Raw genomic sequence first — 27,541 nt, 5'->3', positions numbered from 1 at the left:
GATACTGGGCTTGTAAAAAACATTTTTATATTTCTAGGTGAAATAGATTAATGTTTTATAAAACTGGGCAATATTTAAATTAACAAAATGATTTGTACTCTAAAGGGGTTGTGTAAATTCAAAGGAGGTTTATTTTGTTCGAAAATTTGTACTTGTGTTTAAATCAGTCTCCAAAATAATTTTTTTTCATGGCATTAATTAGTTTGCAAGTGTTCATTTCTGTAATGTTGCCATTTTTGTTGCAGAAGGATGGATGACTTTCTTGAAGAAGAGGCTGAGCTTTCAGGCAGTGATGTTGGAAGTGATGATGATGACGATGGTGGAGAGAATGAATATGAAGAAGAAGAAATTGATGAGGAGTTACCCTCAGATGAAGAACTTCAGGATCAAGTTAACAAAATACACATGTGGGTACTGTTATGTTGTTTGAAATACAAACTGTTAAACTGGATTATCCTACTGATTTGTCTTTTGAGAAATGGACCTTTTATTCAATTGTTTCATCCTTGATTAGGAAAGCTCTACTGGATGATGACAAACGACAGCTGCGGCTGTATCAGGAGCGGTATTTGGAAGATGGTGACTTGCACAACGATGGACCAGGTCGCATGAGGAAGTTTAGATGGAAAAATATTGGTATGTTTTTGTGGTGTAAAACTCTTTTAATACAGTAATCCATTGCCCTTCACATTTCAAGTATATCTGGATTTTGAATTGTTTGTTTTTTTGGGGTGGGGGGCTGGGAGGGTTGATTTCTGCTTTTGCACTGTCCTTGCAGGGTCTTCATTCATTTAACTAATCTAGTTAATACTTAAGTCAGTGAACTTCAGGGAAGAGGGATTTTTTTCCCTGCAGTGATCCTCTGAATTTTCACACATCTTGATTGTTGCAAGGATGACATTAACAATACTACAGAATAATCTTTTGGGTTCATAAAAGCTGCTTATAGTTCATTAGTCACATGTATTTGAGTTATTCTGTAGGAGTCTGCATCTAAGATGTTGACACTTTCAGTATAAGTTATTGAAAAACCTGCAGCGTTATGGAACACATGAAAAGGACAAAATTGCTCTAACAGAGCAGGCATATTTGTACACTAAGAAAATTTAACTTTTATGAGAAGGCAAATCATTCAGACAGTACTCTTTGGCGTTGGTTGACACAGTGAGAAGCACTTGCAGAGATATACTGCTGATGGTTTATATGGAGTTAGCTGGATGATTTAGAATCAAATGGCCATTAGATGTGGCAAGAGATCAGTGTTTCTGCTGAGGAAGAAAGGATCTTTTTGAAAGTTATCTTCTGAAACTTGATGTGTGTCTTTAACTGGCAACATCAGTATCCATCTCCTGGTGATAATAATCTTCTTTATTGTGCTTGGTCTACCCATGTCTTTTATTATTGAATGTTTGTGCATGTTGCAAATGCTCTAGTTTTGAACTGCATATATGCTTTGATTGGCAGTAGAGTTAAATGATTGTGAATAAAATCCAGCAAGCATTCAGTCCATTATTCTTAAGTCATCATGCCCCAGGTGGCAGGATTCAGCGTGCTTATCTGGCATTGTTAAATTAGTTTTTAATGCCTGCCTTTTGCTTGAAGTCCCATTCCCTTCCTACTACTATGATGTTTAAGTTGTTTAAACCAAAAAGAACATCTGTGGTGGGTATACCTGTGTTTGTGGATCATGACTATGAAGTGACACTGAAAGATTGTATACGTTTTATCAATACAGTACAAGAATATAAAGGAGGAGACCAACATTTAGATGCTCAGTCCCAGCTGTCTTAGAGGTGTTTTGGAATATCAAGTAATGACTTTAGACCATCTGAATAAAGCTACTGGAAACATAAGAGAATTACCTGCTAGAATACCTCTGTTAAAGTGGTACAAAAAGATAGACATTTGATCTAAGCAATGTTGATATTACAGGATACATTTAAAGACCCAGGGTTCAGACCTTGGGCTGCTCCTTATTGGCATTTACTTCTTGGAAGTCAAAGCTAATGTTAAGGGTTTATTGTTGACCAAATTTGTAGGTGACTGCAAACTTGGTGCCATCATAAAAGCTGTAGAGGATGCCAAAATCCTCCAAGAAGGCCTTTTCCAAGTAAATAGCTAGACCAAAACTAAATGAGACAAAATGCGTAATATTCTCCTTCAGCAAGGATAACATACCCTGTAACTGCCACATTCACAATATGCCTCTGAAAATCAATCTAGTAGTTAAAGAAATGAAGTTGGGAGTGGTAGAGAAGTATGTAAGAGTGGTACAGGATATGTACAAGGGTAGTGTGACAGCGGTGAGATCTGCAGTGGGAGTGACAGATGCGTTTAAGGTAGAGGTAGGATTACATCAGGGATCAGCTCGGAGTCCTTTCTTATTTGCAATGGTGATGGACAGGTTGACAGATGAGATCAGACAGGAGGCCCTGTGGACTATGATGTTTGCAGATGACATCGTGGTCTGTAGTGAGACTAGGGAACAGGTCAAGGAGACCCTGGAGAGGTGGAGATATGCTCTAGAGAGGAGAGGAGTGGAGTGAAGGTCAGCAGGACTAAGACAGAATATATGTGTGTGAATGAGAGGGAGGATGGAGGAATGGTGAGGATGTGGGGAGTAGAGTTGGCAAAGATGGATGAGTTTAAATACGTGGGATCAACAGTTCAGAGTAATGGCGAGTGTGGAAGAGAGGTGAAGAAGAAAGTTACAGGCAGGGTGGAGTGGGTGGAGAAGATTGACAGGAGTGATTTGTGACAGATGAGTACAGTAAGAGTGAAAGGGAAGGTCTACAAGAGGGTAGTGAGACCAGCCATGTTTTATGGGTTGGCGACTGGTATTGACAAAAAGGCAGGAGTCAGAGCTGGATGTGGCAGAGTTAAAGATGTTAAGATTTGCACTGGGTGTGATGAGGGTAGACAGGATTAGGAATAAATATATTAGAGGATCAGCCCAGGTTGGACGGTTTGGAGACAAAGCCAGAGAGGCAAGATTGCGTTGGTTTGGACATGTGCTGAGGAGGGATGCTGGGTATATTGGGAAAAGTATTAGATGCAGATGAGAAGAGATGTTTGTATATGCATGAAGTCCCAGGAACAAGATGGGAGTATCCGGTGGATAGTTCTGGCCAGTGGTTTGACCAGTGTTTGTTAGGTTATGTTTTTCAAGAAAAGTTATTGACGGTCTTTGTTAACAATACACTTACAGACTAAAATGGTCTGCCTGTGGGTTAAGGGACAGCTTTTAAAGTTAACGATGGGTTCTGTGTGTCAAAAATTTATACTTGCATAAAAATGGTACCAAAACAATATTGTTGCAAGTTTGACTTTTATCACACTAATTGCATCAAGTTTGCTCATGTTAGTTACAGTTAGTGAATTCTGCACGTTAATTTTGTTAGTATGAGTGGACACTGGTGTAATATGTTAGGATGGGAAGCTACAGCTGTTCCTTGAGATTTAACACAGAGTAGTGTGCATCTAAGCTTAGTTCAAATAGTTTGGACTAAATTAATAAACAGGGTTGTCGTATCAATGTCTGTTTTGAAGAACTGTTTGAGTAAGTGAGGCCCTTGAATCTGTATCTGTAAGTTGGTAACTACGAAACCTATTTTGCATAGAATATGTACAAAGACTTACTTTTCAGGCAAGTATGTTAATCTATTTTGTGTGAATAAAATGGCAAAAATTATTTGAGCAGATGAAGGCCTTCAATCTGTATGTGTAAATATATAAATCTAGTGAATAAGAGTTTTGTATAAAGACTTGTAATGTCTATAGTTTGAAGTGACATTAGAGAAAGTGTGTCTAGTAATTTGTAGATGTAAAGCATATGAATCCAGGTGAGTAGATTTGTCTGAGCATTGAATATTTAATATAAGAAAATTTGCTTTTAAGTGATAGAGATTAAAGCAAGTATCAGCATATCCTATTTTAAGTGACAGCAAATATAAATACATTGATAGGGATTAAAATTTAGGTACCATTGTGAAGTATAAATGTAGAAGATCAGATAATTCTAGAGTCAAACTTAAGCTGAGAGACACTCCACCTGATAAAATGTTATTTAGTAGTTATTAGACGTTTAGCTTTGAAAAACGTGATCTGCATTGAAATTGGTACTGTTTGGTAGATTGGAGTATTCAATGCTGTTGGGAATATGTGGTTGTTATATGGTGCAAGTTAGTACCAGTCTTGTTTATTTTGCTTTTATTTGATGAAACAGAGTGGCCTTTTGCATTGTCACTTTCAGAATTGGTAAAGGGAGGGTCAGTAGTCTACTTCTCTGTCATTGGAGCAACAGATGAGTGGGCAACATGAAGTCCTGATCAGAGCAGAAACAGGTATGTGACTGGTGAAATGAGTTAGTAAAAGTGCAGTGAGAATGCTGGGTACGTGAACTTGAGAGACTTATAATGTGTGTACATCAGGCCAAGTTTTCAGGATTGGCAAGTCCTGGATACTGGACAGAATAGAGTGCTAACAGGGAGAAAAGTACTGAAGTGAGTGGTAATGTCTGATAAGGAGAGGAGTACCTAGGGGAGGTCAAATAGTGTATTCATTCATATATTGCTAAAGGTAGTGTAACTGCCAAATTGTGCCTATTTGCTGTTATGAGAGTATTTGAATGAGAGAAGCTGTGAATCATTGCACAATGTAAAAGGAAGAGAAGGTAAAGGAAAGAACATGAGAAGATCATGATAACAGATTTTATTTGCAGTTTAACTTGGTAGGTGAACTGGACTGAGGGCACTTTTCAAATGCAATCTATGCCAATGGTGGAAGACAATACATTAAAACAGGTAAGTGAAATATGTCACCATGAAATTTACATTTCCAATAGACTGTCAGAAGGAATATTAATAGCATAAAAATGTGCAAAATTTCAGCAACTGAAATGAGCAGACAACCACATCAGTAACTTATGCTGGTGCAGACAAGAAACAGAGTTACACTAATTTGCAAGTATACAGCTACAGTATGCCTTAGAGGGACAGATTGGTTGCTAAAGTGATGGAAGTCATAGCTTTTATGAAGAATGCAAAGCTAACAATTGCAGAAAGCATGGAGTGCAGTACCCAATCATGTTACCCCTTCAAAGGTATAGCATAGCATGCATAGCCAAGTTACATCTCCCAAAAGTCAACAAATGTATAATAGAGGTAGCCCAACACCCACTTGTTAATTCAGCAGCAGTTATGACCATTACATAATGTGTCAAAGTTTAGAATTATATTAAACTGTGATATACATCATCAAGTTAACCCCCCACCCTTTGTGAAATCAGCAGGAAAATTAAATTATAGTAGTGACTAGCATTAAAAGTAGAAAGTGGACTACGTCCTGGAGCCATAGCATATGTCTGCAATGCAATTGCATTTAATCTTTTCAAACAGATGAGCTGTGAGGGATTTCTTAAAGGTAAATTATCAAGTTTCCTGATTTTCTTTGGGATGTCATTCCACAACACAGATGATGTTCTTCGTGTTTCACTGTTGCAGTCGTTACATTTGATGAATCTGCTGGCAGGTTGCTCTCAGTCGGCCTGATTAACAAAGTCTTGGGTCCTGTGTCGGCTGCTGTCCCTTCTTCCATGATGTCAGGTCGTCAGGGGTGTAAAACATGCAGCCGACGCCATTACATCAGTCTTTCTTGCCGCGCTGTGCCCGAAGCAGAAGCAGTTCGCAAGTGCCGGTCGGCCGACTCCTGAAATTTTCGTTTTTGAGTTTCAGAACCGAAGTCTTCAACTAAAAAGCCGTTGGGGAAACTTTTTCTTGCTCCTTTCCGATGTCAGTAAAAGTTAATAATAATTGCATTACTTGTGGGAAGCAAATACCTCATAAGGATTTTCATTTGTACTGTATTCCTTGCCTAAGCCCTGACCACAATGTACCTTGCTGTTGGTTTTGTGCTAAATTTAATCAACGCACTACTAAACGTCGGTACATTTTTGCTTCTAAATATTTTGGCTCACGCTTTAATTATCCAGAAATGTTGTCAGTTAGCACTCCGACTACCGGAATACCTAAAAAACGCAAAGAAAAAGACAGAGACAGGTCGTCGAGGTCCAAAACTGACGACGACGCTTCTCCTAAGCCAGTTGCCAGTTCGCCGGTACTCAGTGAGGTGCTTTCACAGCCCCTGATATCTGCTACTTCTGATTCGTAGGCCTCTACGGAGACCCATTCGGAGTCCGGTATGCCGCAAGATGCTTCAATTATGGAACCCGCGGATGTCTGTACCTTAGATGGGTCCGGAGCCGCTGTGCAGGCACCGGCTTCTGAGGGTATTTTCAGGCCTACAGATTTGTCTATTAGACTGACACCATCTTCAAAACTAAGGCTAAAATCTAAACCTTTGACTAAATAAACGATGCCTGGGCCACATGTGCAGGCCCCTATACCTAAAAAAACAAATGATCAAAATGGTTGAAGATTTAATTACTCTGATCAGGGGTAGCCACCCCCCCCCCTTCTAAGAGGCCTAGGCAAGACATTGATTATGAATCTTCTGAACAGGATTCTATTTCTTCTGACTCTTCTAATGAACAGGATTTGTCTATCCCTACTTCTGAGGACTCTGATGCAGAAGATTCCATTCCTTCTGCTTCTCCCCCTGAGGATTTTATTGTGGGGAAACTTTACATTCCTTAAGGGAACATTTCCACTGGGAAAGTCAGGATTTCTCTGAATCTAAAAAGAGACTTGGGGATTTTCTTCCTCAGCATAGGCCTTTAGCTATACCTAATGTTCTAGACATTGTTGATGATGTTTTTTCAGAATCTAGTATGGCTTCTGATTCCCTGCCTCTGGCTCCTTGTAAGCCAGACAGATACTACAGGGTTCCTAACTCCCACAAATTCCTTTTCAAAAATCCTATTGCAGATCCTGAAACCATTTCTCAGGGTCCCAAGGATATTAAGGCTTCTACTGCTAAAAATCCTACCCCTTCTGATAGAGATTCCATGGCGCTGGATAGATGGGGTAAGAAGGTTTACACTTCTGCAACCTTGGCAATCAGGGCTTTAAACTGTCAATTTCATATGCTTAAATATCAACAGTATATCATGGAACTGCGTAAACAGAAAATTGTTAATTTCTGACCATGTGGAAAATAAAGATTTACAGGATCTATTGCATTCAGCTGAGCAAGGTGGAAAACATACTTTGCAATGTGGTTTTGATTCTTTGGAGGTCTCTTGCAGGGCTGCTGTAACTGGGTCTGTACTAAGAAGGCATACCTGGCTCAAAGAGCAAACTCTGCCTGATCATGTTAAAGCAAAATTGTTGGATGCTCCTTTACAACAGGACCATCTCTTTGGTAATAAGGCTGAAGACGTTTTAAAAAAAGATGGAAGATAAAGCTAAATCTATGCAAACTGTGAAAGATTTCTTACAAGTGCAACCTCCAAGATTTAGTAGGCATTGGCCTACTAAGAACTGGTCCTTTCCAGTTCCTTAGACATTCCAAAGGCTCCAGGTTTCAGTCACAAGGGACTTTTAGTGCAAAAAATGGGGTGCCTTCTCCTCCTCCTCCAAAACTAGAAGCAACAAGACACCTCCCTATGGTAAGCAGTCTCAATGACTTCCCTTTACTCTTACCAAGCACTTATCTTTAGCCACCCCTTTGGGGAAAACTGGCACTTCATGCAAGAAACTGGCAACTTATAACCCAGGACAAATGGGTTTTAAATATAGTATCCCAGGGATACAGATTTCATTTCCACACATTGCCAATCCCAAACGGATGGCCAGACCTGCCCCCAAATCAGTGGGCAGAGGCCTAGAAACAAGTACTGTCCCTCATGAACATGGGGCCTATTCAACCAGTACCAGAAGAGGAAAAGGGACAAGGTTTCTATTCAAGGCTTTTCCTGGTACCCAGAAAAGACAAATCATGGCGTCCAATTCTGGACTTGTCTACTCTAAACACATTTCTGGGCATTCCAAAATTCAAGATGCTGATTCTTCAACAGTTACTTCCTGTGCTAGGCAAAGACGCCTGGTTGGTAACTCTAGACTTAAGAGGCTTACCTGCATATACCAATCAGGGAATCTTGCAGAAGATACCTCCACTTCAAAGCAGGCTACTTGCATTACCAGTTCTCTGCACTGCCCTTTGGCTTATCTACTGCGCCCAGGGTCTTCACAAAGTGCCTGGCTCCAGTAATTGCATTTTGCAGGCAAGGAAATATTCAAATATATCCATACCTGGATTATTGTCTAATTCAGGCAGAAAACTGAGACATTCTTCTAATACATCTGGCATTTGTAAAAAGGGTTCTAACTTGTCTCTGGTAAACTATAAACGAAAAGAAGTCACAACTAGTACCCTCTCAAAAAATTGCATTCCTGAGTGCAAGCTTGAATACAACTGCCCAGATGGCTTACCTTACGCCAGAAAAGCAAATTCATTTGGTAACTTACTTCAAACGGGTACCGCAAAAACCCTGCTATCTGCAAGACAAATTCTGCAAGCCTTGGGGTTCATGGCCTCCTGCATTCTTCTAATTCCATATGCAAGACTGCATATGAGGAAACTTCACTGGTACTTAAAAAGTGTATGGAGTCAACATTGTCACAGCCTGGAAACAATGAATCTGAAGTAGGCAGACTTCATTTGTCTGCAACCTGTGGGTTTCGGATCCGACCTCGGATCCGAGCCGGCATTTCAAAAGCTTAGGATCCGAGCTACTAGCTCCTCCCTCTACCCATAATCCCCTGCCAAGCCCTAACTGACCTCAGATTTCGTTTGCCGCGTTTCAAGTTCCTAGTCATGAGGCGTCAGGCCTGGCTCCGCCACTGTGATTTCGCAGAGCCCTTCAAAGCGACCTTCGCGAATGCCCCCTTTGATGGTTCTGCCTTGTTTGGCAAAAATGTTCGCGAAACGTTAGTCCAGAGCGAGAAGGACGGGAAGACGCTGTCTGCCATCGGAGTCCGCTTCTCAGCTCCCCAGAGGTCCTTCTCGAAGAACCAAAAGGGACAGAAGAAGATGTGGTTCCGGAAGTCGTAGCAGTCCCAACCTGCTCCGGATAACCAGTCCTTCCGTGGCAGAGGAGGACAGGGAGGTCGCCGTCCTAGAGGCAGAGGGGCTCCTAGGAACTTTGGGTCCAGAGAACCTTTCTCTGACAGACCCATGCAACAGCCCTGAAGGGTTGCCCGGCTGTCCGTCTCTGGAGGCAGTCGGGGGGCGTTTTTCGAGGCACCTGACTTATTGGGAGTCAATCACATCAGACCGTTGGGTGCTTCGTGTGATATCCAGAGGTTATGCCATTCCCCTGAGCAAAATCCCTAGATCCCGAAGCCTCCCCGATGTACCACCCGACCAAAGGGAGGCAGCAGCTGTCGAAATTGAGGCAGCTGCTAGAAAAAAGAGCCATCCAGCGCGTCCCCCGAGATCAGACCGGATCAGGGTTTTACTCCAGGTTCTTCTTGGTGCCAAAGAAAACGGGGGACTTAAGACCGATCTTAGACCTTTCCCTGCTGAACCTGTCAGTAACCAAGCAAAAGTTCCGGATGGTCACCCTACAATCTATACCCCCCCTTTTGCGGGAGAACGATTGAATGTGCTCTATCGACCTCAAGGACGCGTACTACCACATTCGGATGGACAGACGGTCCAGGAGGTTCCTTCGCTTCCGGCTGGGAGCCAGCCATTACCAGTTCAGGGTCCTTCCCTTCGGTCTCACCTCTGCCCCCAGGGTGTTCACCAAGGTACTAGCAGTAGTAGCGGCCCACCTGAGACTCCAGGGATTACAGGTTTTTCCGTACCTGGACGACTGGCTCCTGACGGCATCATCAAGGCATCTACTGTGTTCAGCCAGGGACTGTTTCCTCCTTATAGCCCCAAGGCTGGGCATCACCATAAACTGGGAAAAATCTTTACTGCACCCCACACAACTTATAGATTTCATAGGAGGAAGGTTGGACACGATCAATGCGGGCCTTCCTCACTCCAGACAGGCTGTCCAGCCTGAGGTGTCATATCACAGCAGTCCTGCAACCGTTTCCGACGGCCTTCCTCACTCCAGACAGGCTGTCCAGCCTGAGGTGTCATATCACAGCAGTCCTGCAACCGTTTCCGATGGCGGCTTCGGTCCTGAGGGCCCTGGGTTCAATGGCAGCAGCTATTCCACTTCTTCATGCTCGCTTACACATGCGGGTTCTTCAATGGACCCTACAGGTCCAGTGGTCCCCGCTGTACTCCTCTCTCAACAGCCCGATAGCGGTCAGCAAGGCATGCAGGGACTCCCTGTTTTGGTGGCTCCAGTCTCCGGAGCCTCTAGCAGGGAGACCCTTTTGTGCAACATTCCCCCGAGCCATAGTGACTACGGACGCTTCTCGCCTCGGGGTGGGGGGGGGGCATTCTGCGGGCAAGATTGTCCAAGGCACGTGGAACAGTTCAGAGACCTCGTTGCATATAAATGTCCTGGAGATGAGGGCGGTGCTCCTAACGTTGCAAGCACTTCACAGCCTTCTTCCTACGGGGACTATTGCGATTCAGACAGACAACATGTCGGTAGTCTGGTACATCAACAAGCAGGGGGGAACCAGGTCCTATCCCCTTTGTCGAGAGGCCATGAAAGTCTGGGAATGGGCAATTTCCACCAAACGCTTTCTTGTAGCAACGCACATTCCGGGAAAATCCAACATCCTTGCGGACAAGCTCAGTCGCACCATTCTTTCCCCGCACGAATGGTCTCTCAATCCTCTGGTAGCGAAGAAGATTTTGGCCGTCTGGGGGCAACCCTGTTGCGATCTTTTTGCTTCTCACTCAAATGCCAAATGTGACAGTTTCTTCGCTCTACTTCCCCCACCTGGGGAATCCCCGAGAGATGCTCTGGTGCATGCTTGGCCTCCCGGTCTCCTTTATGCCTATCCTCCACTACCTCTGATGCAGAGGCTCTTGCAGAAAGCCAACAGTTTGGGGAGCAGAATGATTCTCATTGCCCCGTTCTGGCCTCGTCAGCCTTGGTTCCCTTATGTATGGTCTCACAAAGTGAATCCGCCCTGGATTCTGGATCCGATCCCGGATCTCATTTCCCATCCTCAAGGATTCCCGATCCCGAATCTACACACCCTGAAATTGGCAGCCTGGCTGCTCCATTTCCATCCTTGATTAGGACTCCCGGTATCTCGTCACCTGTCAAGGCCATTTTAGTGGCAGCTCATAAACCTTCCACTAGGAAGGTTTACCGGAGCAAATGGAAAAGGTTTTCTATTTGGGCGATCCAGAACAATGTTGATCCTTTTTCGGCACCTACGTCTGCGGTACTGAACTTCTTAACAGACCTCTTTCATCAAGGGGCTAGTTCTTCCACGGTAAAGGTACAAATGGCAGCGATTTCCCATTATCATGTGGGTCATGAGTCAGCTCCCCTCATGACTGCAAAAATTTGCAAGACCTTTCTTAAAGGAGTTTTTCTGTTGAGGCCACCGGTCAAAGAAGCTGTACCACCTTGGGACCTATCCTTAGTTCTACAGGCCCTTACTGCTTCCCCTTTTGAGCCTGCAGCTTCTGCAGATCTAAAGTACCTTTCCTGGAAGACTGCTTTCTTGGTAGCCATGACATCAGCCAGAAGAGTGTCGGAACTTCAGGCTCTATGCGTCAAACCGCCTTACCTCTCCTTTTTTCCCGATAGGGTGTGCCTCAGGACCAATCCATCTTTTCTTCCAAAAGTTTCTTCGGAATCTAATATTAATCAATCAATCAATTTACCTGTGTTTTTCCCCAACTATAAAAACAAAGGAGAATATAAGCTGCATTCTTTAGATGTTCATAGACAATTGCGCTTTTACATTCACAGAACGGCTGGTCATAGACAATCAGATCAACTGTTCGTCTCCTTTGCTAAATTTGCTATGGGCAAAGCTGTTTCCAAAGTCACACTGTCGAGATGGATTGCTAATTGTATTCTGCAGGCTTATGACACTTCAGGTAGGCCTGCTCCTCAGAGGGTTACTGCTCACTCTACTAGGGCAGTTTCCACTTCAGCCACGTTTAAGTCCCGAGTGCCATTGGATGATATCTGCGCGGCAGCCACTTGGGCCTCGTCTCATACCTTCATTTCTCATTATAAGGTGGATGTTGTTTCCAGGAGGAGAGCATCCTTTGGCTCAGCGGTGCTCCGGAACATCCTTCCATGACGGCCGCCCAAGATTTAGGTAGCTGGGGACTCTGTCCCACAGGTTGCAGACAAATGAAGTCTGCCTACTTCAGATTTAGAAGTTATGTACTCACCATAACGTTCCATCTGAGTAGGTGACTTCATTTGGATGCAACCATCCCCCCCTCTATCCCCCTGACCTTTGTACAATAAGAGTTTATTCATCTATTTAGATACTTTTTATTCTAGTATTCTATAGGCAAACTCAATCTGAGGTCAGTTAGGGCTTGGCAGGGGATTATGGGTAGAGGGAGGAGCTAGGAGCTCAGATCCTAAGCTTTTGAAATGCCGGCTCGGATCCGAGGTCGGATCCGAAACCCACAGGTTGTATCCAAATGAAGTCACCTACTCAGATGGAACGTTATGGTGAGTACATAACTTCTAATTCCTATCATACCTTGCCTGCAACTAGAGTTCCTATGGTGGGCAGAGGCCTGCCACCAAAACAAGGGACTGCCATTCACTCCACCTCCTGCCGCCCAAACCCTAACTACAGACGCATAAGACTATGCTTGGGGGGCTCATATAGCAGGGAAGTGCATTCAGGGCAAATGGAGTCCAAATCAAATGCACCTTCATATCAATCAAAAAGAAATGCTAGCTGTACAGAATGCACTGACAGCCTTCAAGGACTACCTTCATCCAGAACAATTTAAGATATAAACAGACACCACAGTTATGTCGTACATAAACAAGCAGGGGGGTACACACTCCTACCCCCTTTGCAGACTAGCCATGGCATTGTGGAACACTGCCTTGACCTATCAAATACAACTACAAGCTCAATTCCTGCCAGGAAAGCTGAATACTCTGGCAGGCAAACTAAGCAGAAATCTCATGGACCCACACGAATGGAAAGTGGAACCACAGATTTTCAACATGTTGACACGCAAATGGGGGAGTCCAGACATAGATCTTTTTGCCTCACCCAGAACTATCAGTTGGGCATATTCTGCACAAGAACTCATCACAAAAAAGCCTGGAAAGTGGATGCTCTATCCTTCAGCTGGAAAAACCTATCAGTCTATGCCTTTTTCCCCTCTGCCTCTGCTCTCCAAAGTTCTACTAAAAGTCGAACAGGACAAACCAAAAATGATTTTGATTGCTCCAGACTGGCCTCGCCAACACTGGTACTCACTCCTGCGCAATGTGTCTCACCTTCCACCGTGGCACCTGCCTCAGACACCTTACTTACTGTCTCAGCAGAACAACCAAATTCTGCACACTCTGCTCCAAACTTTGAATCTTGCAGCGTGGCTAATCACTTAAATTCACCCTTAGCATCCCTCAGCAAACCTGTGATGGATGTCATTTTGGAGGCAAGAAGGCCTAGAACTAGAAAATCTTATGCTGACAAATGGAAAAGATTCTGTGCCTGGAATCAGTCACAAGGGATAAGCACAGCAGAGCCCAATATTCCTCAGATTTTACAATACTTAACTGAGATGCTTCTCAAGGGCCTGTCCTTTTCTTCCATAAAAATCCATGCCTCAGCCATTTTAGCTCATTACAACACAGAACCTCCCCTCTTCTCTCATCCTCTGCTAAAGCAGTATCTCAGAGGGTTCCAAAAACTTAAGACCATCCAGGAGAGCTCCAACTCCTGCCTGGAACCTCATTTTTGTATTGGAAAAACTCACTCTCCCTCCTTTCGAGCCAGCTGCTACTGCAGACTTAAAAATTCTCTCCTGGAAAACAGCTTTCCTTTTAGCAGTTACTTCAGCTAGAAGGATTTCCGAATTATAGGCTCTTATGGCAGTGGAGCCTTTCATCATTTTTCATGTGGGGACAGGGTGTCTCTCAGGACCAATCCATCCTTCATGCCTAAGGTTGTATCCAGTGTGGCTCTTAATCAGACAATTAATTTGCCAACTTTCTTTCCCAAGCCACAGAACAAGGGGGAGCAGATTCTGCATTCATTGGATGTGCACAGACAACTTAGATTTTACTTAAACAGGACATTTGCTGCAGGGGCAGAGGTGAAGGCTATTTCAAAGCAGACTATTTCCAAATGGCTAAGCCATTGTATTTGTTTCTGCTATATACACCATAGTAAAACTATCCCCCAGGGGAACAGATCTCATTCTACCAGGGCTGCATCTACTTCTGCAGCCTTTCTCAGAGGTGTTCCTACCAGGGACATTCTAGAAGCTGCTACCTGGAGTTCAGTTCATATGTTCAAACATTACCATTTACCTTTCTTCTCTAAATCCATAGCTGGCTTTGCCACTGCTGTCCTGCAGGGCCTTATAGCTGGTCCTAATGCTGTATAATTTCCTCCACCCTACCATAGCTTTGGGAATCTACCCAAATGTAATGACTGCAGCAGTGAAACACGAAGAACATAGTACAGTTGTGTACACTTACGATAAATGTAGATGTTCAAGTGTATTCACTGTTGCAGTCCTGGTTACCCTCCCTTCAGCCCCCTATTTTTCTCTTATTATACCTATCCTTTCTTTCACTATACTTATAAGCCCTTTTGGTGTTTTTGCTTTTGGGATTGGAGGTATATTTTTTGTGTTTTTAATTTTATTTGCTCCCCATTTGGGGGGCACCTGACATCTGGGGCAAGAAAAACTGATGTAATGGCGTCGGCTGCATCTTTTATACCCGTGACGACCTGACATAATGGAATAAGGGACAGCAACCGACGCAGGACCCAAGACTTTGTTAATCAGGCCGACTGAGGGCAACCTGCCAGCAGATTACCCAAATGTAATGACTGCAACAGTGAATGCACTTGAACATCTACATTTATGGTAAGTGTGCACAACTGTAGTTTTTGGTGAAAGCTCTTTCATGTATGAAATGTTGCTTGGCAATGACCTGCATGAGTCTAGGGGAACTTTTGCATATGGTTTATGGAATAGGCTTGTAATGATGTGCAACCTGATTGCATAGCCATAGCAGGCCCCTTTGTTGTGACATCCTAAAAGTTTCATAATGAAATATGCAAGGGGGAAAGAGAGAGCCTTTCATATACAGGTAGCAGATGCTTTGGTTCATATGCCTTTACTGAGACCATCTAAAATTTTGTATGCTCCCATTGCGGTGCTATGTGAACGTCTTGGTATGTAAAGAGCAGTAGTGGTCTAGAATAATTATTTTCTGTTATGCTATCAAAAGTAAAAAACTGTTGTATGCTTCACCAGAAAAAATATGGTTCTGAACATGCCAAGGCTACAGTGCCATGCTTTCACAAACTAAAGCTGGGATAGACATTCAGTATAGTGCTGCACTGAATCTCTACAGGTAGAATAGAAAGCTCATGAACTTTTTGTTGCTGAATACCATGTAGTGACTGCCTGAAAGTTTTTTGTAAAAATGTTTGAGAAGAGGATCAAGAATTGTCCTTTAATTTCTAGGCAACTTGGCTTGATAAAATTGTTTGAAGATGTTCACTGCCACAGGTAGACATTTTGCATTAACTCCAAAAAAGTAGCAAACCCTGCCACTGTCATCCCACACTGAAATCCAGAGTGCCTACTCTTTACTTATATTTTTAGGTAGAAGTGTTATGAAAAGAGTAAAGGTTTGTATATTGTAAAGAGATTAAGAAAGGGGGGTTGAAGTATTCAGTTTATAATAAATTTGTATTTATCTTTTAACCCCAGGAAGGATGAGATGAATGTCAGAAGAATAATAATGCAGTGTGGCTTTCTGCACATACTGCTGTCAGTTGATCAGAGTGATGGTTTTTCTAGAGAATACTGAAGTGTTTAATGCTGAATGTAGTAGTGCCATAGTGTCTAGAAGAATGCTGTTAATACTACAAAATTAAGGATGTTTATATGACGAGATTGATGTCATTCCTCACATTTTTGTTAATGTTTGAATTGTATAACAGCAACATAGATACTTTAAAAACAAAATAAAGTAATGGGGATATAGAAATATAGCAATAAAACGTGATATTAGATCTTTAGCTAGACTACCAACAAGATAGCACGCTTCTTTAGTACTCTGCTCAAGTGTAATGAATGGTACTGTCTGTAGCAGTGATTTTTATGACTAACAATACAGTTGTGTGGGCATTGTCACTGTGTGGTAAACTCATGGCCGTTAAGCCTCAAGCAGCCCTCAAACCAGTATAATTGTGAAGGTGAAGGAAGCTACTTCATTACTTTCCTTGACTACCATTCTCTTTGTTGTGGTGATTGTGGCCGAGTGAGCTAATGCTTGCCCAAACTGGTGGTCATTTGAATCGCAGACCTCTGGTAGATGTTTGGATTTGAAGATCACTGCAGTACTGTGGACTTACTCCCTTAAGTTTCTTTACCCCTTTGTGGGGATAGGAGCATCTCTGAGCTTTATCCGTCTTGTCAGGGATTCGGAGGAGTTAGGAGTGGGGATGGAGGGCATCTTCCTACTTTTCAGTACTCCTTCCATTTTACCACAGGGAATATGAATGAATTAGCCCACAACCTGGTTGTCCTCTAAAGTTTGACAGGGCCACTTGTTTAAGACGTCTTAATATAAAAGGTGATGATCACTCTAATGGTGTGTAGAGGGGTAAAGCCCTGATTACGACCCGGGCTCGATTAGCAGGTCAGGCAACTGACTGAGCAGTAGGGAGGACTAGGCATTACCATCCCAGTGTGGGTGGGTAGACCCATGGGTGCCAACTGTGTCTATCCTTGGTGGAGGCTGGGGAAGACATGAGTAAGCATGCCTAAAGAGGGGGTATAGGTTGGAGACATGTCTGAGCTGCTGTGGATGCAGGGTGATATACTACACATCTCCATTGACCCCCCCCCCCGGCATACCATTAGGTGGGCAAAAGGAGGGGAGAGACAGGTCATAAGTGACCCCCCAGATGGTTGCACAGCCATGCTAAGCCCCCAAATACCTTCTTTCTATATATAATTTTAGTCAGTTTTGAAATAATTATGTTAGAATTGAACCTCTTATTCTAATACCCATTTTATGTTGCAAACTATATAATTCTGTGAATCACAATAGACTGTTTTGCGTTGTAGCAGTCACCTGTGTTTTATACTTTAGTCACAAGAAATTGCATTTTATTATTTTATTTGCTAGATGATGCATCTCAAATAGATCTTTTCCGTGGTGATTCGGACAATGAGCAGTGTGAAGAGGAGTTGGATGAAACTGAAGTAAAGTGGAGAAAAGAAAGATTTGAAAGAGAACAGTGGCTTCGAGAGCAGGTAAACCCACAGGGAAAACATATTTATTTTAAATTCTGTAGCATTTTCCAGCCAATTGTATACTTTATTACTTCCATTAAGAGAATTATCTGTGTATTAAATGTAGGAATGTATGAACATATTTTACAATTTATTGACAATAAATAGAAAAGAAAAATACTCCCCACCTGGCAGACTGATGATTCTGAGAAACAATTCGGAAGAAACACATCAGTCATTAATTGGTTATGTACCCTCCAGCTGAGTACTAAGCATTCATTCACATGATTTGACAATCCATTAATTCCTTAAACCAATTAATTAACATTAAAACAAAACCCTTAATCCAAATGGACTTGTCACCATTAAGCTACGATGCGTGCAATAGCTTGAGCTGTTAGTTTTTTTCGTAATATTTGCATTATAATCAAAGTTTTGTCTAATTTTAGTCTACGAGAGTTGAACAGGATAACTTCTACAGCACTTTTCTTCACTGCCTTTTTATTGTTTTTTATCTTAATAGCCAACTACCCCCCCCCCCTTCCCTACCCTCATTAGTCTTGTACACCTTGGTAGCTCTCTAGCTGTTTTCTTCCTTTCAGAGGACTTCTTTGAGGCTGACTTGGCCAAAAAGTTTAATTTTTTTTTTATCGTTTTTAGTATTAATTGGTTCATTAAGTTGCCTAGCATGGACAAAGAGCAATGCAGGAATTTAGGTTTCATAGGTATATACTAGGCTAATGACCACTAGGGCCCTTAAAATCCTAGTCATGCAACACATATGTGACCCACGTATTTGATTGATAGGGTCGATTTACTGACTGCCTCTGCCCATCAGACACACAAGAGCCAGACCAGGGGTGAATTTCCAATTACCAATTTATTGGTCTTAAATAGGGATAAGGAAGAACTATGTTTCACATGGTTGGGGGCCCTGTTCCAGAGAATAGGAATTCCCTGAGAAACATCGGTCTCTCCAACATGTCCTATTTATGCTGCGAGAAAAACTTAGGTCTTTTACTCTAGTAGTGCTGATGTTAGTAGTTTTGCAGATGTGCAAAAGATTCATTAAAACACGGTCCAGAGATGCCTTGTATGCCAGGCAAATATCACCTCTCAGAAGTTTGTATGATACCAAGTAAAGAGACAGGGCTTTGAGGCGATCAGCTTAGGGCATTGTGTTTACTCCCTGGATCCTTTTTGTAAGGAACCTTTGTTGGATGTTCCAGTTGCTGCAAGTGTCTGGTCAGGTACATACCAAAATGGGTATTATACTCTGATGGGCCTGATGAGGGCTGGGTGCAGTGGCAAGATGACCTGTCTGAACCTAGATGCTATGCCCTTACTTGCAAGTTGAGCAACATAGAAGAATTTTCTTACTAATGTGGACACATGTTGGTAGAAGGCTTAGGTTACTGTCTCCATGAGTTTCCAGATCCATGATTAGTGAATCAAGTTTTAAGGGTGTTTTATTGATAACTTAGTTACCCAGGGTGGCAGACTTCCCAAAAGGTATCTCATTGAGACCAAGTGTTTGTCTGTATTAGACTTTCCTGAAAGGTGTTATCTTGGGTGATTTGATTTCTGCTTCCAGTGTGCAATAATCTGCTAAGTTGGTTAGCCAGAGGCCTTTGACATTTGCTTTGATATCTGAGAAGTAGATGCCAAAGAAGAGTGGGCCCATCACAGAGCTCTGGGGGACTCCACTGTTGACCAGCATTGTTGTGGAGGTGGCCTCACAGAGTCTAACCTCCTGGGTCTTAGCAGTGAGCCAACTAGTGGCTATCCAGCATGTTATAAAGGGGGTTATACCTAGTTATGTAAATTTGTTGACAGTGCTAGAGTGGGGCATTTTATCAAATGACTTAGATCTAGATAGGCAGTCTGCAGAGTTTTCCCCTCATCTATTGCTTTAGTGACATTTTCAAAGAAGTCCACTAAATTCATTAAGCGTGGTCTTCCTTAGACAAAGCCAAACTGAGAGTGATCCAGTGTCTGCAGATCTCCTACATCCTTGCTAACTGTCATGATAATTATTTCCATGGCTTTGCAAATAAGATTAGTCAGACTAAGGGGTCTGTAGTTTCCAGGATCTTTTGAAGATCCTCACTTATGAAGGGGGATGATTGTCACAGTCCTCCATTCACACAGCACAAAGCATGTTTTTATGACTGTAGTTAATGACTCCTGGAGCCCTGATAAGTTATTTTAAACTATTCAGAAGGCATCCTGGGATGTTATTGGGGCCCGTTGAGTGTGTGTTCTTAGCTTTAGTGAGTGCAGCCAGTGCACGCTTCCCAGTTATAGTTGAAAGGGTTATGTTTGAGAGTATTATCGTGGAGGTGAGATGGGGGTAAAGTTAAAAATGAATTTGTCCACTAACAGGTTTGCTGTATCACCAGGTTTGGTGAATGTGGCACCATTAACCACCAGTTCAACACATTACTGTGCGTTGCCCTTGAGATTTCTGACATAGCTATAGAAGGCGTTATGGTTCTCTCACCTGGGAGGATATCCTGACCTCAAAGATGGCTTCGCTTGACCCAGTTAGCCATCTTAGTTGTCAGTTTACTTTGAGAGAGTTTTTATCTTTATGGGAATTAACCTTCCTAATTTTTGCCATATTTTGTTTCCCTTTGTTGTATATCCTGTTTCGTTTGGGATGCCACCAGGGCAGTTTGTTTCTGGGTCTAGTTCTGAGCTTACTTCTGGTACGTTCAACAGCCTCTGTGTAGCATTGACATGGTTGTGCAGAGTTTCTTTGAGCAATTCAGCATAAGCTGGTGTTTTCTAGGTTTGGAGGGGCGTTGAATTTTGAAAACCATCACTTAATAACAGGAAATTTGCCTTGAACTATTTCAGATAACTAGTTTTAATGGGATTATGTAGTTGATTGCTATTTTGAAGGAGACAGCTTTATGGTTAAACTTTATTAGGAAGGACGAGACTGTGGGTGTGAGAGACTGTGCAGCGTTCAACCATATTTATGACTACAACGAGGTCTAGCATGTCGGACCTCCCCAGTGGGTGTATTCACTATTTGGTCAGGGCTGTTTATATTTACAAAGTCCCGGAATCTCTTTGCCTATAGATTTGAGGCAATGTAGGATGCTGAATCTATGAAGGGGTAATTAGTCTCCCATGAGTAGGGTGTTGGACCTACTGCAGACATTTACCATCCAGTCTAAGTATGCATTGTGAGCTTCTTGGGACATGGAGGGTGACCTATAGCCGAGGGTCCGAATGGAGAGAGAAATCAGAAAGCAAAGGAGAGTAATGTTGCTGGAATTGAATTCTTCCTCAAGTCTTGGTGAGTACCTTCATGAGGTGGACCCTGATGTTCTTCAAGGATGCATCTGCAGTCCTTACAAATGGGTTGTCCTGTCGTCAGGCAGCCCTTCGGTCGGCCGGATTCCAAAGTCTGGGTCTGGCTTCGGCTGGTGTCGCACTTCACCCGACGTCATTGCGGCAGTTCTTCGGGTATAAAGGCATCAGCCGACGCCATTTTCCTCAGTCTTTCTTGCCGCGTGGCGCCCGAAGCAGAAGCTGTTCGCAAGTGCCGGTCGGTCAGATCCAGAGATTACTACTACCGAATACTACTTCGAAGACTTCTATAAAGCTAAGTACCCCGTTGGGGACTCTTTCTTGCCTCAGCCGATGTCAGAGAAAGTTAATAACTGTTTATCTTGTGGGAAACAAATACCTCATAAAGATTTCCACTCCTATTGCATACATTGTTTAGGCCCAGACCTCGACGTAGCAGCTTGTCTAGCCTGTGCTTCTTTTAACCGACGGACGCTTAGACGTCGCTCGGACTTTGCTGAACAGATTTTCGGCTCCGATTTTGCCTACATTATGCCGTCGGATCCTCCGACTACGCAAATAACCAAAAAGCGCAAAGAAAAGGACTGACACTCGCGGTCCGCGGTTTCGGCTGAAACCGCGGTTAAGCAATCCACGAGTGTCTCTGTTTTGGCCGAAACCGAGCAAGCGGTTATTTCTTCAGCCGATAACTTGCCTTCTACCGAGGCCTCTTCTATCCTGGTAGAAATGGCTTCTGAAATCCAGCCTTCTGTTGCGATTTCACAGGATTTATCAGACTCCATTCCACTAGATATTTCTACCCCTGCACGTGGAGCTGCTAGGCCTCCTCCAACTATGTCTATTAAGGCCTTTGCCAGGGCTAAAGCAGCCAAAACTTCCAAACCTGTGCCTGCCAAGCCCCCCTCTCACAGGCCCAGCACCAGCTCCCATATGCTTTCTTTGGCACAGGATCTCATCACTTTAATTCGTGGATCCCAGCCTCATCCAGACAGGGCCTCTCTCCCTCCTCCAGAAAAGAGTCCTAGAGCAGAGCCCCCTGAGCCAGTAGCCACAGATGATTCTTCTGATGATTCAGAACATACAGACCCTCCTGAGGCTTCTTATTCTCCTTACGAAGACTCTGATGCTGAGGAGTCCATCCCTTCAGCCTCTCCTCCTGAGGAATTTTCCTTTGGGGAAACCTTGCATGCTCTGAGGGAACAATTTCAGTGGCAGGGCCAAGATTTCTCAGACTCTAGAAAAAGGCTTAGGACCTTTCTACACTTACCACAGCATAGGCCTTTAGCTATACCTCCAGTTCTATCTGTTGTTGATGATGTATTTAATGATGCTTGCACTACTCCTGATACTTTACCTCCGGCTCCTGCTAAACCAGATAGGTACTACAGGGTCCCGGACACTCATCACCACTTATATAAGGCCCCTTTTGCAGATCCAGAGACTATCTCCCAGGGCCCTAAAGCTGTAGCAGCTACTTCTTCTAAACCCCCCCCCCTCTGAAAGGGAATCCAGGTCCTTAGAGAGATGGGGTAAAAAAGTTTACACCTCTGCTACTTTGTCAGCTAGAGCTTTGAACTGCCAATTTCATATGATTCAATATCAAGAGTTTATGCTTGACCAGTTGACTAAAAAGCTGTCCTCTGAAGAATCTTTAGACAAAAAGTATGTTCAAGAAATGGTACATAACATACAGCAGGTTAGTAACCATTCTTTAAAATGTGGCTATGATGCACTGGAGGCTTCCTTTAGATCAGCCATGACTGGCACAGTTATCAGGAGGCATGCATGGTTGAAAGAGCAGGCATTACCAGACCATGTCAAATCTAAGCTTTTGGATGCACCTATGGACAAGGTCAATTTATTTGGTGCCCCCGCACAGCAGGTTCTGAAAAAGATGGAAGAGAAAGCAAAATCTGTGCAAACAGTAAAAGATTTCCTACAAGTTCAACCTCCAAGGTTTAGCAGGAATTGGCCCTCCAAGAATTGGTCCTTTCCGGACTCCTCTAAGGCACAAAGAGGCAGGAATAGGCGCTCTAGAGGCAGAAACCAATCCGGGGTGCCTACAGGGGTCGCCAGTGGCAGGGTAACAACCAACGAGGCACGGATACAGCCACCACCACTACAACAACTCAATCACAGTGACTTGGCGGTGGCACCGCCTACCAGGGAACAACTAGAAGCACCCTTAGGCGGAAAGCTAACATTATTTTCAAGAAACTGGCACTGCATTACAAGAGAAAATGGATTTTGCAGACTATAGACAAAGGTTACAGGTTCCATTTCCATACACTACCAGGAAAGAGAGGAATGCCAAACCTACCACCTTCTCAAAGGGCAGAAGCTCTAAAACAAATATCTCAATTATTAAGAATGCGTGCTGTGGAAAAGGTACCATTTATGGAGCAAGGAAGGGATTTTACTCCAGGCTCTTCCTGGTACCAAGAAAAGAAAACAAATGGAGGCCTATTCTAGATCTGTCCGCTCTAAACACATTCCTCATTGTTCCAAAATTCAAAATGCTGACCCTACAGCAGCTTCTTCCCATGCTGGGCAAGGAGTCTTGGCTGGTAACTCTAGATCTCAAGGAGGCATACCTGCACGTCCCCATAAGACCAATTTGCAGAAGATACCTCAGATTTCTTGCAGGATCAGAGCATTATCAATTCTCAGCATTGCCCTTTGGCTTATCTACTGCGCCCAGTGTGTTCACGAAATGCCTGGCATCAGTAATCGCTCATTGTAGACTTCAAGGAATTCAAATCTATCCCTACCTGGACGACTGCCTGATACAAGCGGACAACAAAAACAAATTAACAGAAGACTTACAAAGAGTCATCTACCTGCTACAAGCCCTGGGATACACAGTCAATACAAAAAAGTCAAGGCTGATTCCATCCCAAATAATAACCTTTCTGGGTGCAGAACTGGACACATCAAAACAAATGGCATTTCTAACTGCAGAAAAGAAAGAGCAACTTCCTCTCTATTTCTTGGCATTAACAAAGCAGAGCCATCTAACTGCAAGAAAAGTGCTACAAGCTCTAGGCTTCATGGCATCCTGCATAATTCTGGTCCCTCATGCCAGGCTTCATATGAGAAAGCTACAGTGGTACCTAAAGAATTTGTGGTCTCAGTACAAGCACAGCCTGGAAACCAAAATTCCAATGATCCCATGCCTGAAGCAAGAGTTCTTATGGTGGGCTCAGGCCTGTCAATCAAACACAGGACTGCCCTTCTGCAAAAGTCAACCAAGACAAACTATCACGACAGATGCCTCAGACCTCGGTTGGGGAGCACACATGATGGACAAGTGCATTCAAGGCCTATGGACTCAAGACCAACTGCATCTGCACATAAATCTAAAAGAAATGATGGCAGTAAAATTGGCAATCCAGGCATTCAGACCTCTTCTCCACGAAGGCCAGCTGTTGATAAGGACAGACAACACCACAGTTATGTGGTACATCAACAAACAGGGAGGCACACACTCATACCCCCTATGCCGGCTGGCACTAGACATATGGGATGTGGCTCTGAGCTACAACATTCAGTTACAGGCAATTTATGTACCAGGGAAGGAAAACACTCTAGCAGACATATTAAGCAGAACTATAACAGATGCCCACGAATGGATGCTGCATCCGGACATCTTCAAAGCCATCACAAGAGAATGGGGATTACCACAAATAGACTTGTTTGCATCCCCATACAATCACCAGTTGAAGAAATTCTGCACAAGGACTTACCACCCACTTGCTTGGAAGGTGGACTCCCTATCCTTCAGTTGGAAAAGCCTGACAGCATACGCATTCCCACCACTTCCTTTGATGCACAAGGTGCTTCTCAAGATCAAAGAGGAACGTCCGAGGATCATTCTGATAGCCCCAGACTGGCCAAGACAACATTGGTACCCACTGCTGAGGAGCATGTCCCGGGAACAAATATGGAAACTGCCCCTGATCCCATTGCTGCTGACACAGAACAACTACAACATTCTGCATCCAAACCTAAAAACTCTGCAGCTAACTGCCTGGAACATTACGTGACAGAAATTAACCCAAATTTTATCCCAAAGGGTTAAGGACATAATCCTGGAGGCTCGTAGACCTTCAACAAGAAAGAATTATGCAGCAAAATGGAAAATATATCTCATCTGGAGTACTGCAAAGGGGCAGGATGTGACACTGGTGAACATAGCCAACATCCTGGAGTACTTGGCGGAGCTCTACCACACAGGCCTGTCCTATTCCTCCATCAAGATACATGCATCAGCTATTTCAGCACAATACAGCTTGGATCCTCCTGTCTTCTCGCATCCTCTGCTCAGACAGTTTCTGAGGGGAATTAAAAATGTAAAACCTCCCAGGAAACCTCCATTGCCAGCATGGGACTTGAACTTTGTGCTAGAAAAACTGACTCTACCTCCTTTCGAGCCAGCAGCTACAGCAGACTTGCAATACTTATCCTGGAAGACTGCCTTCCTGCTGGCAATAACTTCAGCAAGAAGGGTCTCTGAACTACAAGCATTAATGGCAGTACAACCCTTCCTGATCTTCCATCAAGATAGAGTGTCCATGAGAACAAATCCTACATTTATGCCTAAGGGTGGTATCCAAAGTCTCTTTAAATCAGGCTATCCACCTTCCTACATTCTTCCCCAATCCACAGAACAGGGGAGAAAAGCTCTTACATACCTTGGATGTACACAGGCAATTACGCTACTATCTGGACAGGACAAAAAACAATAGAAAAACTGACCAGCTTCTGGTAGCTTATGCAACAGGAAAAGAAGGAAAACCAATTTCTAAACAGACAATCTCCAAATGGATAGGAAATTGCATTAGATTTTGTTACTCCTACCATGGAAAGAAAACTCCAGAAAACATCAGGCCTCACTCCACAAGGACCACAGCCACTACCACAGCTTTCTTACGAGGCGTGGCTACCAAGGACATTATAGAGGCTGCTACTTGGACCTCCGTGCATACATTTGCCAAGCATTATAACTTACCTCTATACTCTAGATCCCGTGCTGGTTTTGCCACTGCTGTTTTGCAAGGGATCCTGACTACACCATAATCTATTCTCATTTCCTCCTCCCCTAGTTTAGCTATGGTATTCTACCCATTTGTAAGGACTGCAGATGCATCCTTGAAGGACATAGTACAGTTTTGTACCTACCATAAATGTAGATGTCCGAGAGGAATGCATCTGCAGTCAGGATTACCCACCCTCCTTCCCCTCTGAGGTACTCCTAGGGTACTTACCAATCTTCAGCTAGCTTGGGGGGGATCTATTATGGTGTATTTGTTTGTATATATGTACATACATGTTTATTTTGTGTGTTTGCTCTCTATTTGGAAACTTTGGCATTTATCCAAATTTAGCCTACCAAGAGGGCACCTGGCATCTGGGGCAAGAAACACTGAGGAAAATGGCATCGGCTGATGCCTTTATACCCGAAGAACTGCCGCAATGACGTCGGGTGAAGTGCGACACCAGCCGAAGCCAGACCCAGACTTTGGAATCCGGCCGACCGAAGGGCTGCCTGACGACAGGACAACCCATTTGTAAGGACTGCAGATGCATTCCTCTCGGACATCTACATTTATGGTAGGTACAAAACTGTACTTTTTTCACAAAATCTCATCAAGACCACAGTGATATATAGACTATATTTTATATAGAATATATCATGGACAGAAATAGGTTAAAAAATAAAAAAGATAACTGAGTGCACAAGATCCGGGATAAAAAAAGTTTCCAGGCCTGTTGGGCACACTGGTGCCAGGACTGGAAAAAAATTGCAGTGTTGAATCCTCAAGACTCAGAAACATTTATATAATGGGGTTAGGCCAGGCTCTGGGGGAGGATGGGGCCCTCCCACTGTAGAAAGAAAGAGTACTCCACAAAAATCACAAAAACTGATAGGCCAAAAAAGAGCCATAAAGACTATAAAGTGTACTAATTAGGATAAGAGAGAGATTATGTATTGTTACTATTATGCAAGAAGCCCAGAATTCCCAGATAGAAGATATACAAAAAAAAATTCGAGAGAAATTAGAGAAAAGAAAAATACTTGCACAAGAAAAATTATCAGAAATTTCAAATATAAATGTTTTCATTAATGCAACAGATTTATGAAGAATATTGGTACTTGCGTATTATCACAACCAGATTCCAGACGTGGCATTATTCTTCATGTTATGGAGAAAGGGGTCATTGTGTCTGTCTAGGGATTGTTACATTAAGTACTTGTCTATGAGATCGGGGGCTGACTGCATCGTTATTTTAAACAGACTGAAACAACTGAGTTGTACGAAGTCCGCACTATTTCATATTGCCAGACATTAGTAAATGCTGCGTTTGTGTCTGTTCTCAGCAAGTTCGAAGGTATGTGACATAAACATCCATTTCATCTAGCTTTTTTTTTTCTACTTCAGTATAACTGCTGGACTTGTTTCTAAGTAGATCAGGGGACACAAAGGGACAGTCGGCTTTATCAGGGCGAGGCCTTTTAACGGTCCTTATTCTCCCGTTTAGCTAAGTCCACATTATCATGACCACTACTTATTTTTACGTATTCTGCTTTGAAGTACAGCAGTCTTGCAATGTATAAACCCTTCCTACTCCAGAGTTAAAAGTGGCCAAGATCACACCCGTAATGCAAAGACTCTCCAGGGTCTGTTTCCCTTCAGAGTCAGTAACTGCTTTCAGAAAGCTGTCAGGGCACCGTGAAAATTAAGTCAGGACCCATGTCAGGAATTTTACTATTTTTTTTCTGTCCTCTTCTTTCTCTCTCTCTGTGAGGAGCCCCCAGTTTTCAGTTCAACTTTTTTGGGAACTACTTTTAAGTGCACAACCAGTAAGCTAGAAACATAGCCCAGTTTGGAATCTGGTT

General features: G+C 43.2%; 1 protein-coding gene across 1 annotated transcript in view; it reads left to right on the top strand.

The window, feature by feature from the left end:
• CLSPN (claspin) overlaps window positions 1-27,541 on the top strand; it is a 699,079-nt gene that overhangs the window by 460,234 nt on the left and 211,304 nt on the right. The window contains exons 17-19 of the mRNA XM_044059962.1: window positions 246-407; window positions 515-636; window positions 17,210-17,337. Coding sequence (XP_043915897.1) covers window positions 246-407; window positions 515-636; window positions 17,210-17,337 — 412 coding nt within the window. The remainder of the gene's footprint in view (window positions 1-245; window positions 408-514; window positions 637-17,209; window positions 17,338-27,541) is intronic.

Source organism: Protopterus annectens, chromosome 1.part2, assembly GCF_019279795.1.
Source record: "Protopterus annectens isolate FY-2018-M chromosome 1.part2, PAN1.0, whole genome shotgun sequence".
Classification (NCBI taxonomy): Eukaryota; Metazoa; Chordata; order Ceratodontiformes; family Protopteridae; genus Protopterus; species Protopterus annectens.
This window is presented reverse-complemented; position numbering and strand designations above follow the sequence as displayed.